Source organism: Tursiops truncatus, chromosome 1 (genome assembly GCF_011762595.2).
Source record: "Tursiops truncatus isolate mTurTru1 chromosome 1, mTurTru1.mat.Y, whole genome shotgun sequence".
Taxonomy (NCBI): domain Eukaryota; kingdom Metazoa; phylum Chordata; class Mammalia; order Artiodactyla; family Delphinidae; genus Tursiops; species Tursiops truncatus.
Window position 1 is genome coordinate 40,964,620 of NC_047034.1, and position 14,487 is coordinate 40,979,106.

Genomic DNA, 14,487 nt, shown 5'->3' on the forward strand with positions numbered 1-14,487 from the left:
TTCTTATTTTTTAGGATGCCTCATAATTTTTTGTTGAAAACTGGACATTTTGAGTATCATAATGTGACAACTCTGAAAACCAGATTCTCTTCCCTCCTCAGAGTTCATCATTACTGCTTGTAGTAGTTGTGTTTAGTACATTTTCTGAACTGTTTTGTAAAGTCTATTAGTTGTTGTGTGTGGCCACTGAAGTCTCTGTTCTGTTAGCTTAGTGGTCAGCTAATGACTGGACAGAGATTTTCTTATATGCCTGGAGATTAAAAAAAACTGATTTGGGACTTTCCTGGTGGTCCAGTGGTTAAGACTCCATGCTTCCACTGTGAGGGGCACAGATTTGATCTCTGGTCAGGGAACTAAGATCCCAAGCATGGCCAAAAAAAAAAAATTTTAATTAAAAGTATCATTTATTGTCCACCTGTTTTATCAGTTACTGAGAGAGGAGTGTTAATGTCTTAACTACTATCATGGATTTGTTCTTTTCTTCTTTTAGTTCTACGGGTTTTTGCTTTATACATTTTTAAGTTCTTTGATTAGGCACATGCACATTTAAAATCGTCATGCCTTCTTGATGAATTTGTCGACTGAAAGAAAAATGCACAACATAAAACTTGTGAGTTAAGTTTTATTCAGGACCTTACTGAGGACTATTGACTGGGAGAGAACCTCTAGGATACCTGTGAGGAACTGCTCCAAAGAGGTAACAGAGGAGCCAGGATATACATGAGTTTCTTTTGCTGGGAAAAACATGATGTCACACATCAAAAGGTTACTGCTAATCACAAAGAATAAACATCTCAAGTTAATGATTTTAGTGTTTTTTTATGTATGGGAAGATGTAAGAATCTGGGATCATTTGAAACTTTCCATAGATATGCATCTTAACTATCTAAGGGCCTGTATATCCAAAGCACTGTTGAATGTTTCCAGTTTTTCTCTATCCTGAGTTCCCCTCAGGGTGCACTGTCAGTGGGCAACTGCAGTGGCAAATGGCTTGTTTCTTGTAGAACTGGAATGGCAGGCAACTTTTTTTTTTCCTTTACAAATTGAACCCTTTATCATTAAGTTTTGTTCTTCCTTATACCTGGTAATGTGTCTTCTTCTAAAGTCTTCTGTGTAGTGCTTTCATGATATATCTTTTTCCATTCTTTTAGTTTTAACCAATGACAGTTGCTGAATTAAACAAATTTGGAGAAAGTGGGAGAGGAAGTTGCTAAGGGTGATTTCTAGATTCCTGGCTAATGTAAATAAATGGAGAATAAAGTCAGTCATTGAGATAGGAACAGGCTTTTGAGGGAAAAAAGCTCAGATTTTAATCTTTTTTTTTTAGTGGTATTTGGATATATAGGTAAAGATGTGCAGAATATGTGTCAAATCCTAGAAAAGAGATACTCCTTGAGATATAGATTTGTAAGTCAATGGGAATAAAGAACAAAGGATCAAAGGCAAAATTCTGAGGAACAAGGACATTAAAGTTTCCCAGAAGGAGGAGAAATTAACAAAGGAGATTGAAAAGGAGTGAATGACTCAGAGTGTAAAAGGAAAAAGCAAGAGAATGCTGACTCCTATACTAAGGACATAGAAGAGTTTTGAAAAGGTGGAAATGATCAGAAACGTTCAAAGTCTGGAAATACTGGGTAAGATAAGGTCATTAGAAACTTTTTTCAAAGCAGTTTCACAGTAGCAGTGTAGTAGTGAAGTGAATATGGGAATGGATGTATGATATTCATGAATGTATGAATGTGTGATGAATATTCGACTATTGATGCAGATTACTTTGAAAACAACTTAAACAACTTTGACAAAGAGGGGAAGGAGAAAGAAAGAAGCAGGGGAAAAGACAACATGAATGATGTCCTTTATTCTCTTCTCTGCCTGGCTAATTCCTATCTCTCTTTCAAGATTCAGCCATAGTTTCCCCTGTATCAGAAAAACCTTAGCTAATCTTCCAATATTAATTAGATGTGCTCTGTAGCACTCCATATATACATCTGTTATACTATTTACAACAATATAGTTTAATTGTTCTCTGTTTTTTCTTACTAGATGGTTCTTAAGAGCAGGGACTTTGTAACTCCAATGCCTAATTAGCATGATGTCTGGCATATAGTAGGTGGTGAATTCAGGTTTAATGAATGAATGATAGATTTAGGCATACATGGGATGAGAAGAAGGAGCCAGTGATAAGGAATAGATTAAAGGTACAGAGAGCAGAGTTGGGATGTCATCGATGGAACAATGTCTTTAGGTCTGCCAATGAGGATGGATATCAGGGCACAGGAAGAGTGATTAGTCCTGAAAAACGAGGTAGGGATATGTCTGTATAGAAATGTGTCAAGATGGAGGGGTTGGTAGTAAGAACTTTTTTCCTCCTGTAAACAGGAGGGGCCAAAGGGTAGGGAGGCAAGACGTAGAGGAATAGAGAGTTGAGGAGAATGGCAAATGCTTGGAATGAATGTTATGGGGGAAAGAGAAAATCTTGATCAAAGTAAGGTAGAATAATTGCCAAGCAGTGGATAGCAAGGAATTGAGATAGGAAACTCTATCTTCCTAGTAGCTTTCTGAGGTCAGGTGATTCCCACCCACTCCCCAACCCGACCTCCCCAGCCAGACACAGATTCCAGCTTTTAGAACATGAAGGGATGACGTTTAAAACTGATATAGGGCTGTGTCAACTAAAAAATACGCACAATGTGAGAATAATGAGTTTCAGTTTTATTCAGGGACTGCTTTGAGTACTATAGCTCAGGAGACAGCCTCTCAGATAGCTCTGAGAAACTGCTCCAAAGAGGTAAGGGAGGAGCCAGGTTATATATGATTTTTTTTTTTGCTGGGAAAAACATGAAGTCAAGCATCAAAAGATTACTGCTAATCACACAGAACAGCTATCTCAAGTTAATGATTTTAGTGCTTTTCTATGTATGGAAAGGTGCAAGAACCTGTGAAAATTTCCCTTGGATATGCATCTTAACTATCTAAGGGTTAGTATACCCAAAGCAGGGAATACGTCCTAATTTTCCCCAGCTTGAATTCCCCGCAGGGCCTACTGTCAGTGGGCTACTGCAGTGGGTCGCAACTTAATCCTTGTAAAACTCTAACAAGCAGGCTCTATTTTTTTTTTTTAACATTTGGGAGCTTGCTGTGGTGGTATAAAGACATATGCACAGGTTTACGGGATTTGTCTTAGAAGGAAGAGTTATGTCAGGCAGAGAGTTCAGGTGTTGTGGGTATTTAAACCGATGGGTCGTCAGTAGGGAAGGAAAGAAGATGCTAGGCTCGGGTATCCCTCCATCCCGTTACAGGCAGTTCTACTGCCTGATTCCAGCCCATTTGCCAGGGTCAGGCCCTAATTAGGGTCCGTATCTCAGGTGAAACCACTTCTTCCCCAGAATTGGCGCCCCGGCCTGACCCGGAAGCTTTCCCGCCAACCCGGAAGCAGAGCGCTGCGGCGGAGGCGCCGCAGCCGAGCTACCGCCCCCTCGCCGCCTGGCCACTACTTAGAAAATCCGGGCCGCGGCGGTGTCGGGTTGCACTGATGGTCCCCGGCAAGCGGCGGCGGCAGAGGCGGCGGGAGGATGACCTCTCCCCGAGAGCGGGGTGCCGACCTGGCCCGTTTCTACACTGTCACCGAGCCCCAGCGACACCCGAGGGGCTACACGGTGTATAAGGTCACCGCCCGGGTGAGTGCAGTTGTCTGGGTGGGGTAAGAGTCTGAATTGGGACGAGAGACGGGTGTGGACCCTGGTGTGGGGATGCCTGACGTCGGGTCAGAGCCGAGGGTGGGACTGGCTGCGCCTAGTGCCGGGACAAGCGTCCGAGGTGAGGGCTTAAGGAAGGATGGGGTGGGGGCAGAGCGTGGGATGTCCCGGACAACGCTGGAAACGGTCGCGGTAGTGTCCCCATTCCAGGGTGGGGCAAACGTTGGTCATTTTAAATTGATGATTCAGCCCCATCCCACTTGGACTTTCTCTTCTGAGGCTGAAATTTGCAGAAGTGGTTTTGCTTGCCTCCGAGGGATAATGCAGGTTAAAAAAAATGTTAAATTTATGTACTATTTGATTTACGTAAAAGAAGATATTTCTTCCTTTGACCTTTTATACAGCTTCAGGGTTGCACTGAGGAAGATAAACTCTTGGGAAGTATGTAAGTGGTAGGGCCACCATCGTAAGACCTCTATCTATGTCTTTCTGCCTGAGAGTTTTTCATGGTTTTCAGTAGAAGACATGAGAAATTCTGCTGATGGTGTCTTGTGTGAGTTGTCTTGAGGGCACATTTAAAAGTTGTGAGGCTCCTTTACATCAACTAATTGATCCAGTTTTTAGTACCCACTTTGTTCATGTTTCATTGCTCTTGCCTTGAGTTTTAGAGAGAGTTTGCATCTCCCTTCTTGGAAAATAATAGTAATAACGTTAAATGTGAGTATTAAATATAAAATAAGAATATTAAAATTAAATATCTATATACATGTATGTAGTAGGAATGTATGTGTATATTAGGCATGTTGTACACATCACCCAATTTAATACTAATTTTAATAATGAGGAAACTAAGGTTCAAAAGAGTGTTGTGGCTTGCCCAGCTTCACGTTGCAAGGTGGTAGCACAAATGGGGTTTGAGATCAGTTCTGTTTAACTCCAAGTTGTATAAAATGTTAAGAATTAACTTTATCATTATCATTAATTGTTAAAACGGGTTCGTGCTCCGGTCCGGGAGGATCCCGCGTGCTGCGGAGCGGCTGGGCCTGTGAACCGTGGCCGCTGGGCCTGTGCGTCCGGAGCCTGTGCTCCGCGGCGGTAGAGGCCGCGGCGGTGGGAGGCCCGCGTACCATAAAAAAAAAAAAAAAAAAAAAAAGAGGTATAGATAGCAGTAATGGTACAATATACATTTGGGGGATGTAGTAATATTGGGTGATAGCTTAGGAAGTGGGCTTTCAGAAGAACCTTAAAGGTTAAATAGATTTAGATAAGCAGAGTTTGGGGCATGGGAATGGCACATGCCTTATGGAAATGGTGCACAATTCAGACAAGTGTGAGAGGATGAGATGAGCAAATTTGTGTAAATATAAAAAGACCAGGCCTGGTTATTGCAGAGGGCTGTACCAAGAATAGAGAGAAATTCGTTACTCCCTGTTTGCAAGTAAGGTTGCTATATAGGTGGAGTGTTAGTTTCAAGTTAAGAAAAAATTTTAAGATTAAGGGGGCTCTTATTATACCACTCTTGAAACCTTTCTAGTCTTTGGGACCTTCAAAAATCTAGACTTGGTTTCCTAACATAGTTTGTGGAATTAGAACAGTCTTCAACATACGTAATGTTCCCCTCACAGCACCCTGTTTATCTCTTATTATAACACTTACCACAGTTATATTGTATTAATCTTTTTACATGTCTATGTCTCTTAGTAGATTTAGAGCAGGTCTCTATCATTGATATTTGTTTCCTTTTATATCTCCTAAGGCAGTGGGGCACAGAATGCCTAAAAAAATATTGTTGAACGTTTTCCTCTCTATTTCTTCTCTAAACACACCCAATAAATGTTTAGTTTCAGGCACTACGTGCTTCTAGGGATACAAGGCTGAATAAAGTGTGGACCTTCCTTTCAAGGATACTCCTAGTAGAAAAGGGTTTACTGGACGTAAAGAAGTATAGTACAGGGTAGAAAGTGTTAAATGCCATAAGAGGCTACAGAAAAGGGCTATGGGATTTTAGAAGACAGAGAGATTGCTTCTGGCCCAAGGGACAAGGGAACATGTACCAATTAAGGTAGGTGGTGAGAGATGGGAAGGATCTAGATGGGTGGGATAAATGGAGGTGGGCATCGTAGGTAGAAGGGTAGGTAGAAGGAATAGAGCCCATTAAGGCCTGAAGGTGTGAATGTGTGTGGAACTTGAATAGGAAGCACTGAGTATGATTATTACTTGTATTCTTAATTTACAAAAGGAAAGGTTAACCTAATTGAGATCTTAAATATCTTAAGCTGTGAACTAACTTATATGACAGCATAAATTAGAAGATAAAGTAGCACATTGCCTGTTCTAACCAAATCCATATAATATGCATGCTACGTATTGCTTTGGTTGTTTAACTGGAAATTGCTTACACTGCCTTTTTTTCTCCTTGTAAATATTTACGTCATTTATTACTTATTGTACAGATTTTGTTTTCTAATTTTAAGGATTGAGGGTTAATACTGATATATACTTAAAAGACAACCACAGTATTATAAAATAAGCAAAATATTTGTTATTTTTTGAGACTTAAGGAGAAAAACAGCTTAACTCAGGAGAATTAATCAGGTAAGTAGTGCTCCCCTGAGAGAACTTCATAAGATAAAAATGTCTTCTTTATGTTTCCTATTACTGACTGACTTCTAGCTTTAAGGAACAATCTCTGTATTCTTGATCCTTGCAGGGTTCTTTATGTAGGAGTAGAATTAGAATCATGCGGAGTAGCATTGCTAAATTTTGAGTAGCATAAGAGCTGTTTCATGTTCTTAAATCTCCTTTACACTTTTTTTTTTTCCCCTCAATTCTCTGGAACCTGTCAGGCTTAGATAACCTTATGGCCAGTTACAAGCTTGCTAATGGATTTCCTAGTTAAACTCTGTGTTGCTTATTAATTTTCAACTAGAATAAGTACTTCTGTTCAGGATTGGAAAATTCTCTTGTAGAATTCCATTGAGTCTTTAGTTAAAGGAGACACAGATATGAAAGAACCATTAGCAGTGTTTTTGGTTGTATCATCATGCTAAGGTTACAAAATTCTCATAATGTAATATAGATTTCTCAACAGTATTAAGTGAATGGTAATTCTTGCCTGTATTCTTTCCATGAATATAGAAAGAAAAAGGTATGTTTTTATTTTTAAAAGATGGTTTGCCTTATGACTTTATGTTGTTTATATTGAGACGTAATTTATATACGGTAAAATTCACCAATTTTAAGTGTATATAGTTTGTTTAGTTTTGACAAATGTCTATAATTGTGTAACCACCACAGACATCACTGCAGGAGTTCCCTCATGCTCCTTTGCAGTCAGTCCGCTCTCCCCACCCCCTGTCCCTAGGCAACCACTAGTCAGTTTTCTGTCGTTGTAGATTAGGCTGTATTTTCTAGAATGTTATATAAAAGGAATCATATACAGTGCTTTTTTGGGGGGGAGGGATCCAACTTCTTTAACTCAGTATGATTACTTGAGATTCATCTATGTTGTGTATTTTTTTTAATAAATTTATTTTTTATTTATTTACTTTTGGCTGCGTTGGGTCTTTGTTGCTGCGGGCTTTCTCTAGTTGCGGCGAGCCGGGGCTACTCTTTGTTGCGGTGCGCAGGCTTCTCATTGCCGTGGCTTCTCTTGCTGCAGAGCACGGGCTCTAGGTGCGCAGGCTTCAGTAGTTGTGGCTTGCGGGCTCTAGAGCACAGGCTCAGTAGTGGCGCACGGGCTTAGTTGCTCCGTGGCATGTGGAATCTTCCCGGACCAGGGCTCGAACCCGTGTCCCCTGCCTTGGCAGGCAGATTCTTAATCACTCCGGCATCAGGGAAGTCCCGTGTGTTGTGTATTTTTATTCTCTTTTATTGCTGACCAGTATTCCCTTGTATGGTTATACTCCAATTAATCCATCCACCTGTTGATGGACATTTGGGTTGTTTCCAGTTTTTGGCTGTTAATACAGCTATTGTGAACATGTATATACAAGTCTCTGTACAAATGTGGGCTTTTATTTCTCTTAATAGCACACAGCCTTGTTTACTATACCTTTATACTAAGTTGAAATCTGGTAGTCTTAGTCTCTTTCTTTTTCTTTCTCAAAATTGTTTTGGCTATTCTAGATTGTTTGCATTTTCATAAAAAGTTTGGAGACAGCTTGTCAAGTTCTACAAACATGCCTACCCAGATTTTGATTGGGATTACATTGAGAATGTAGATCAATTTCAGAAGAATTGATATCTTTAAACAGTATTGAATCTTCTGATCCATGAGCGCACATCTTCCATGTATTTAGCTCTTTAATTTGAACCATATTTTCTAGTTTTCAGTGTGCAGGTCTTGCACATACTTAAAGCAATTTGGGTTTGTTTTCAAACTGTGAGAATTACATGTCTTTATTTTACATAGCTAATGTTTACTGAGTATTAATAGCAGACACTTCTGTGGTGCTTTCTATGAGTCAAGCTCTATTCTAAGCACTTTATATAAATTAGTACATTTTTCATAGCAGCCTGATGAGCAGCTGCAATTATTATTCTCACTTTATTGTGAGAAAATTGAAGCACAGACAGGTTAAGTAACTTGCCTAGGGTCACACAACTAGCAAATTATGGAGTCTAGATTTGAACCCTGGTAGACTGGGTTTTTAATCCCAGTGCTGTGCTGAATACCTAAACATATTTCGTTAGAGGCTGTGGCTGTACTGTAGCTTGGCAAAAGTGATAGATGCAAGTGTACTACAGTGATTAGGATGATGTGAACAAAGGGGAGCAAGGAATGAATAGAAGTACTCAGCTTGACTCGAATCTGAAAGCTGCTATTTCCAAAGCTTCATATTCAGGCACTATTTGTATTGCTTAGAGGGAACCTGCTTTCAATTCCTGAGCACATTCTTGTATGGCCTGCTTGTGCTTGGGAAGATAATTATTTGTAGTTTTCTAAGTATGCTGGTACCCTGCATTCTTAAATACCTCTCTGTTAGATGCTGTTTCCTCTGTCTGGAATGCTCTTTCCTTTTGTCTTGGCAGTCCCTGTTCATCTGGTGTTAGCTCCTGCCTTGTGTTCTACAGGAAGCCTTTTTGAATTTTATTTCCTTTATTTGTAATTTCTATTTGGGCCTCCCCATCACCACCACCTCCCCCACACATATAAATCTGCCCTTATAATATGATCATCACCATTAATTATACAGTTGTACAAAACCAGAATCAGGAATTTAAACGTTTCCTTTTTTTTTCCCCACAACTCACACACACACACTGTATTTTATTTTTACAAGAGATAAATAAACTGACACCAAGCATTGTAAATGGATGACCACAACAAAAGCAACAATGATTGCAATTACCAAACACGAGACACACTCATACTATGTCATAACATTGACATTCAGTCCAGTAATCCTCCACTGTAACAGTTCCTTTACTTTGCAGTGAAAACTGATTTGTATACTTTTTGCCTCTGAGTCCGGGTGGCTTTTTTTTTTTATTCAAACAAAAAGTCACAAAAATTATAATCATCCTCATCAGTTCACTCAGCCCCATGTAATTAATTTTTTTCCTCTTGATCTTTTGTTAGCACTTTTATTAATTCATTAGTTTTCCATTAGAGTTCTGAAAATGCTTATTCATTCAGTTAAGCAGTATAGTTAGTTACCAGAAACCTGTACTTGTCAGAGTCTTTTCCATGAATTCCTTGAAGATGAAACCCTTTTATAGGAAAATTTTGGGGAAAGCATCAGAGTACATCCAGAACAGTCTGTAAATGACAAAAGACTTAAAAATGACCATGGTTAAAGATTTGATGAAAGTTCATAATAATGCAATTGACAAGGAAATTTAGTTATTTCTGAGATATACATTTTGAAGTAATAACTAGAATTATGACTTATAACATTATACCAGAACATATAAGATTTTTAGAAATTTCATGTAATGTCTGAAACATTTATATTAACATATTTCCATACAAATAACCCAAAGAAAGTTTAGTATTAGTTGTTTGTTTGTTTTTTTATATCGCAGGTTCTTATTAGTCATCAGTTTTATACACATCAGTGTATACATGTCAATCCCAATCGCCCAATTCAGTACACCACCATCCCCACCCCACCGCGGTTTTACCCCCATGGTGTCCATACGTTTGTTCTCTACATCTGTGTCTCAACTTCTGCCCTGCAAATTGGTTCATCTTTACCATTTTTCTAGGTTCCATATACCTGCATTAATATACGATATTTGTTTTTCTCTTTCTGACTTACTTCACTGTGTATGACAGTCTCTAGATGCATCCACGTCTCAACAAATGACTCAATTTCGTTCATTTTTATGGCTGAGTAGTATTCCATTGTATATATGTACCACAACTTCTTTATCCATTTGTCTGTCGATGGGCATTTAGGTTGCTTCCATGACCTGGCTATTGTAAATAGTGCTGCAATGAACATTGGGGTGCATGTGTCTTTTTGAATTCTGCTTTTTTCTGGGTATATGCACAGTAGTGGGATTGCTGGGTCATATGGTAATTCTATTTTTAGTTTTTTAAGGAACCTCCATACTGTTCTTCATAGTGGCTGTATCAATTTACATTCCCACCAACAGTGCAAGAGGGTTCCCTTTTCTCCACACCCTCTCCAGCATTTGTTGTTTGTAGATTTTCTGATGATGCCCATTCTAACCGGTGTGAGGTGATAACTCATTGTAGTTTTGATCTGCATTTCTCTAATAATTAGTGATGTTGAGCAGCTTTTCATGTGCTTCTTGGCCATCTGTATGTCTTCTTTGGAGAAATGTCTATTTAGGTCTTCTGCCCATTTTTGGATTGGGTTGTGTGTTTCTTTAGTATTGAGCTGCATGAGCTGTTTATATATTTTGGAGATTAATCCTTTGTCCGTTGATTCCTTTGCAAATATTTTCTCCCATTCTGAGGTTTGTCTTTTCGTCTTGTTTATGGTTTCCTTTGCTGTGCAAAAGCTTTGAAGTTTCATTAGGTCCCACTTGTTTATTTTTATTTCCATTATTCTAGGAGGTGGATCAAAAAAGATCTTGATGTGATTTATGTCAAAGAGTGTTCTGCCTATGTTTTCCTCTAAGAGTTTTATAGTGTCCAGCCTTACATTTAGGTCTCTAATCCATATTGAATTTATTTTTGTGTATGGTGTTAGGGAGTGTTCTATTTCATTCTTTTACATGTAGCTGTCCAGTTCTCCCAGCACCACTTATTGAAGAGGCTGTCTTTTCTCCATTGTATATCTTTGCCTTCTTTGTCATAGATTAGTTGACCATAGGTGCGTGGGTTTATTGCTGTGCTTTCTATCTTGTTCCATTGATCTCTGTTTCTGTTTTTGTGCCAGTACCATATTGTCTTGATTATTGTAGCTTTGTAGTATAGTCTGAAGTCAGGGAGTCTGATTCCTCCAGCTCCGTTTTTTTCCCTCAAGACTGCTTTGGCTATTCGGGGTCTGTCGTGTCTCCATACAAATATTAAGATTTTTTGTTGTAGTTCTGTAAAAAATGCCATTGGTAATTTGATAGAGATTGCATTGAATCTGTAGATTGCTTTGGGTAGTATAGTCATTTTCACAATATTGATTCTTCCCATCCAAGAACATGGTATATCTCTCCATCTGTTGGTATCATCTTTAATTTCTTTCATCAGTGTCTTATAGTTTTCTGCATACAGGTCTTTTGTTTCCCTAAGTAGGTTTATTCCTAGGTATTGTATTGTTTTTGTTGCAGTGGTAAATGGGAGTGTTTCCTTAATTTCTCTTTCAGATTTTTCATGATTAGTGTATAGGAATGCGAGAGATTTCTGTGCATTAATTTTGTATCCTGCAACTTTACCAAATTCATTGATTAGCTCTAGTAGTTTCCTGGTGGCATCTTTAGGATTCTCTATGTATCGTATCATGTCACCTGCAAACAGTGACAGTTTTACTTCTTCTTTTCTAAGTTGTATTCCTTTTATTTCTCTTTCTTCTCTGATGCTGTGGCTAGGACTTCCAAAACTATGTTGAATAATAGTGGTGAGAGTGGACATCCTTGTCTCGTTCCTGATCTTAGAGGAAATGCTTTCAGTTTTTCACCATTGAGAATGTTGTTTACTGTGGGTTTGTCGTATATGGCCTTTATTATGTTGAGGTAGGTTCCCTCTATTCCCACTTTCTGGAGAGTTTTTATCATAAATGGGTGTTGAATTTTGTGAAAAGCTTTTTCTACATCTATTGAGATTATCATATGGTTTTTATTCTTCAATTTGTTAATATGGTGTATCACATTGATGTGCATATATTGAAGAATCCTTGCATCCCTGGTATAAATCCCACTTGGTCATGGTGTATGATCCTTTTAATGTATTGTTGGATTCTGTTTGCTATTATTTTGTTGAGGATTTTTGCATGTATATTCATCAGTGATATTGTTCTGTGATTCTGTTTTTTTGTAGTATCTTTCTCTGGTTTGGTATCAGGGTGATGGTGGCCTCACAGAATGAGTTTGGGAGTGTTCGTTCCTCTGCAGTTCTTTGGAAGAGTTTGAGAAGGATGGGTGTTAGCCCTTCTCTAAATGTTTGATAGAATTCTCCTGGTAAGCCATCTGGTCCTGGACTTTTCTTTGTTGGAAGATTTTTAAACACAGTTTCAATTTCATTACTTGTGATTGGTCTGTTCATATTTTCTGTTTCTTCCTGGTTCAGTCTTGGAAGGTTATACCTTTCTAAGAATCTATCCATTTCTTCCACGTTGTCCATTTTATTGGCATAGAGTTGCTTGTAGTAGTCTCTTAGGATGCTTCGTATTTTTTTTTTTTTTGATGCTTCGTATTTCTGCGGTGTCTGTTGTAACTTCTCCTTTTTCATTTCTAATTTTATTGATTTGAGTCCTCTCCCTTTTTTTTTTTGATGAGTCTGGCTAATGATTTATCAATTTTGTTTATCTTCTCAAAGAACCAGCTTTTAGTTTTATTGATGTTTGCTATTGTTTTCTTTGTTTCTATTTCATTTATTTCTGCTCCAATCTTTATGATTGTTTTCCTTCTGCTAACTTTGGGTTTTGTTTGTTTTTCTTTCTCTAGTTCCTTTAGGTGTAAGGTTAGATTGTTTACTTGAGAGTTTTCTTGTTTCTTTAGGTAGGCTTGCATAGCTATAAACTTCTGTCTTAGAATTGCTTTTGGTGCATCCCACAGGTTTTGGATCATCACGTTTTCATTGTCATTTGTCTCTAGGTATTTTTTGATTTCCTCTTTGATTTCTTCAGTGATCTCTTGGTTATTTAGTAACGTATTGTTTAGCCTCCATGTGTTTGTGTTTTTTATGTTTTTTTTCCCTGTAATTCATTTCTAATCTCATAGCATTGCAGTCAGAAAAGATGCTTGATATGATTTCAGTTTTCTTAAATTTACTGTGGGTTGATCTGTGACCCAAGGTGTGATCTATCTTGGAGAATATTCAGTGCGCACTTGAGAAGAAAGTGTAATCAGCTGTTTTTGGATGGAATGTCCTATAAATATCAATTAAATCTATCTGGTCTGTTGTGTCATTTACAGCTTCTGTTTCCTCATTAATTTTCATTTTGGATGATCTGTCCATTGGTGTAAGTGAGGTGTTAAAGTCCCCCACTATTCTTGTGTTACTGTCGATTTCCTCTTTTATAGCTGTTAGCAGTTGCCTTGTGTATTGAGGTGCTCTTATGTTGGGTGCATATATATGTATAATTGTTATATCTTCTTCTTGGTTTGATCCCATGATCATTATGTATAGTCCTTCCTTGTCTCTTGTAACGATCTTTATTTTAAATTCTATTTTATCTGATATGAGTATAGCTACTCCAGCTTTCTTTTGATTTCCATTTGCGTGGAATATCTTTTTCCGTCCCCTCACTTTCAGTCTGTATGTGTCACTAGGTCTGAAGTGGGTCTCTTGTAGAAAGCATATATATGGGTCTTGTTTTTGTATCCATTCAGTGAGCCTGTGTCTTTTGGTTGGAGCATTTAATCCATTCACGTTTAAGGTAATTATCGTTATGTATGTTTCTATGACTGTTTTCTTAATTGTTTTGGGTTTGTTTTTGTAGATCCTTTTCTTCTCTTGTGTTTCCCACTTAGAGAAGTTCCTTTAGCATTTGCTGTAGAGCTGGTTTGGTGGTGCTGAATTCTCTTAGCTTTTGCTTGTCTGTAAAGCTTTTGATTTCTACAGGAAGCCTTTCTTAAGTGTGGAACTCTGTGTGTATTGTATATTCCTCCATTAAAGCCTGTATCATATTGTGCTTTTTTGCCTCCCCCTCTGAGGGCAAACTCTTGTCTTTTTAACTTTGTGTTCTTGGTGCCTAGCACAGAGCCTGCACTATAGTAGGGATTTGAGAGAAGGCTGGAAAGAGGCAATATTTTCCTTTGTGTTACTTTTTAAGTTAACAAACAGTAGAATTGACTTTTTTATTGTATAAGTCTATGAATCTTTACACATGAATAGATTCATATATTCTCTACCATAATCAGGAAACATAACAGTTCCATCAGCCTCAAAAACTCCCTCTGCTTTCCCTGTTTTACACTCTTCTCCCCACGCCTTAGTCCCTGGCACCCCTTAGTCCACTGATCCACTCTCTACCACTATAATTTTGTCTTTTTGAGAATGTCTTATAAAGAGAATCATAGAGTATTTAACCTACTGAGACCATCTTTTGCCCATTTTTTCAGTGGGTAGTTTGTTTTCTCACTGTTGAGTTTTGAGAGTTCTTCTTTTGTTCTGAGTATAATTCTTTGTCAGATATGTGGTTTGTAAATATTTTCTCCC

At 38.2% G+C, this 14,487-nt stretch overlaps 1 protein-coding gene across 5 annotated transcripts in view; it reads left to right on the forward strand.

The window, feature by feature from the left end:
- The first annotated feature begins 3,438 nt into the window (after positions 1-3,438).
- The window catches only part of RPS6KC1 (ribosomal protein S6 kinase C1), a 217,607-nt gene continuing 206,558 nt past the window's right edge, over positions 3,439-14,487 (forward strand). For 3 of the 5 annotated variants that reach the window (XM_019918311.3, XM_019918315.3, XM_019918316.3), the window contains exon 1: positions 3,440-3,677. In XM_019918311.3, coding sequence (XP_019773870.1) covers positions 3,573-3,677 — 105 coding nt within the window. In that variant the 5' untranslated portion in view covers positions 3,440-3,572. Of the gene's footprint in view, positions 3,678-14,487 lie in introns of all 5 variants that reach the window. The other 2 variants (XM_019918312.3, XM_033853215.2) reach the window with 2 other exon arrangements.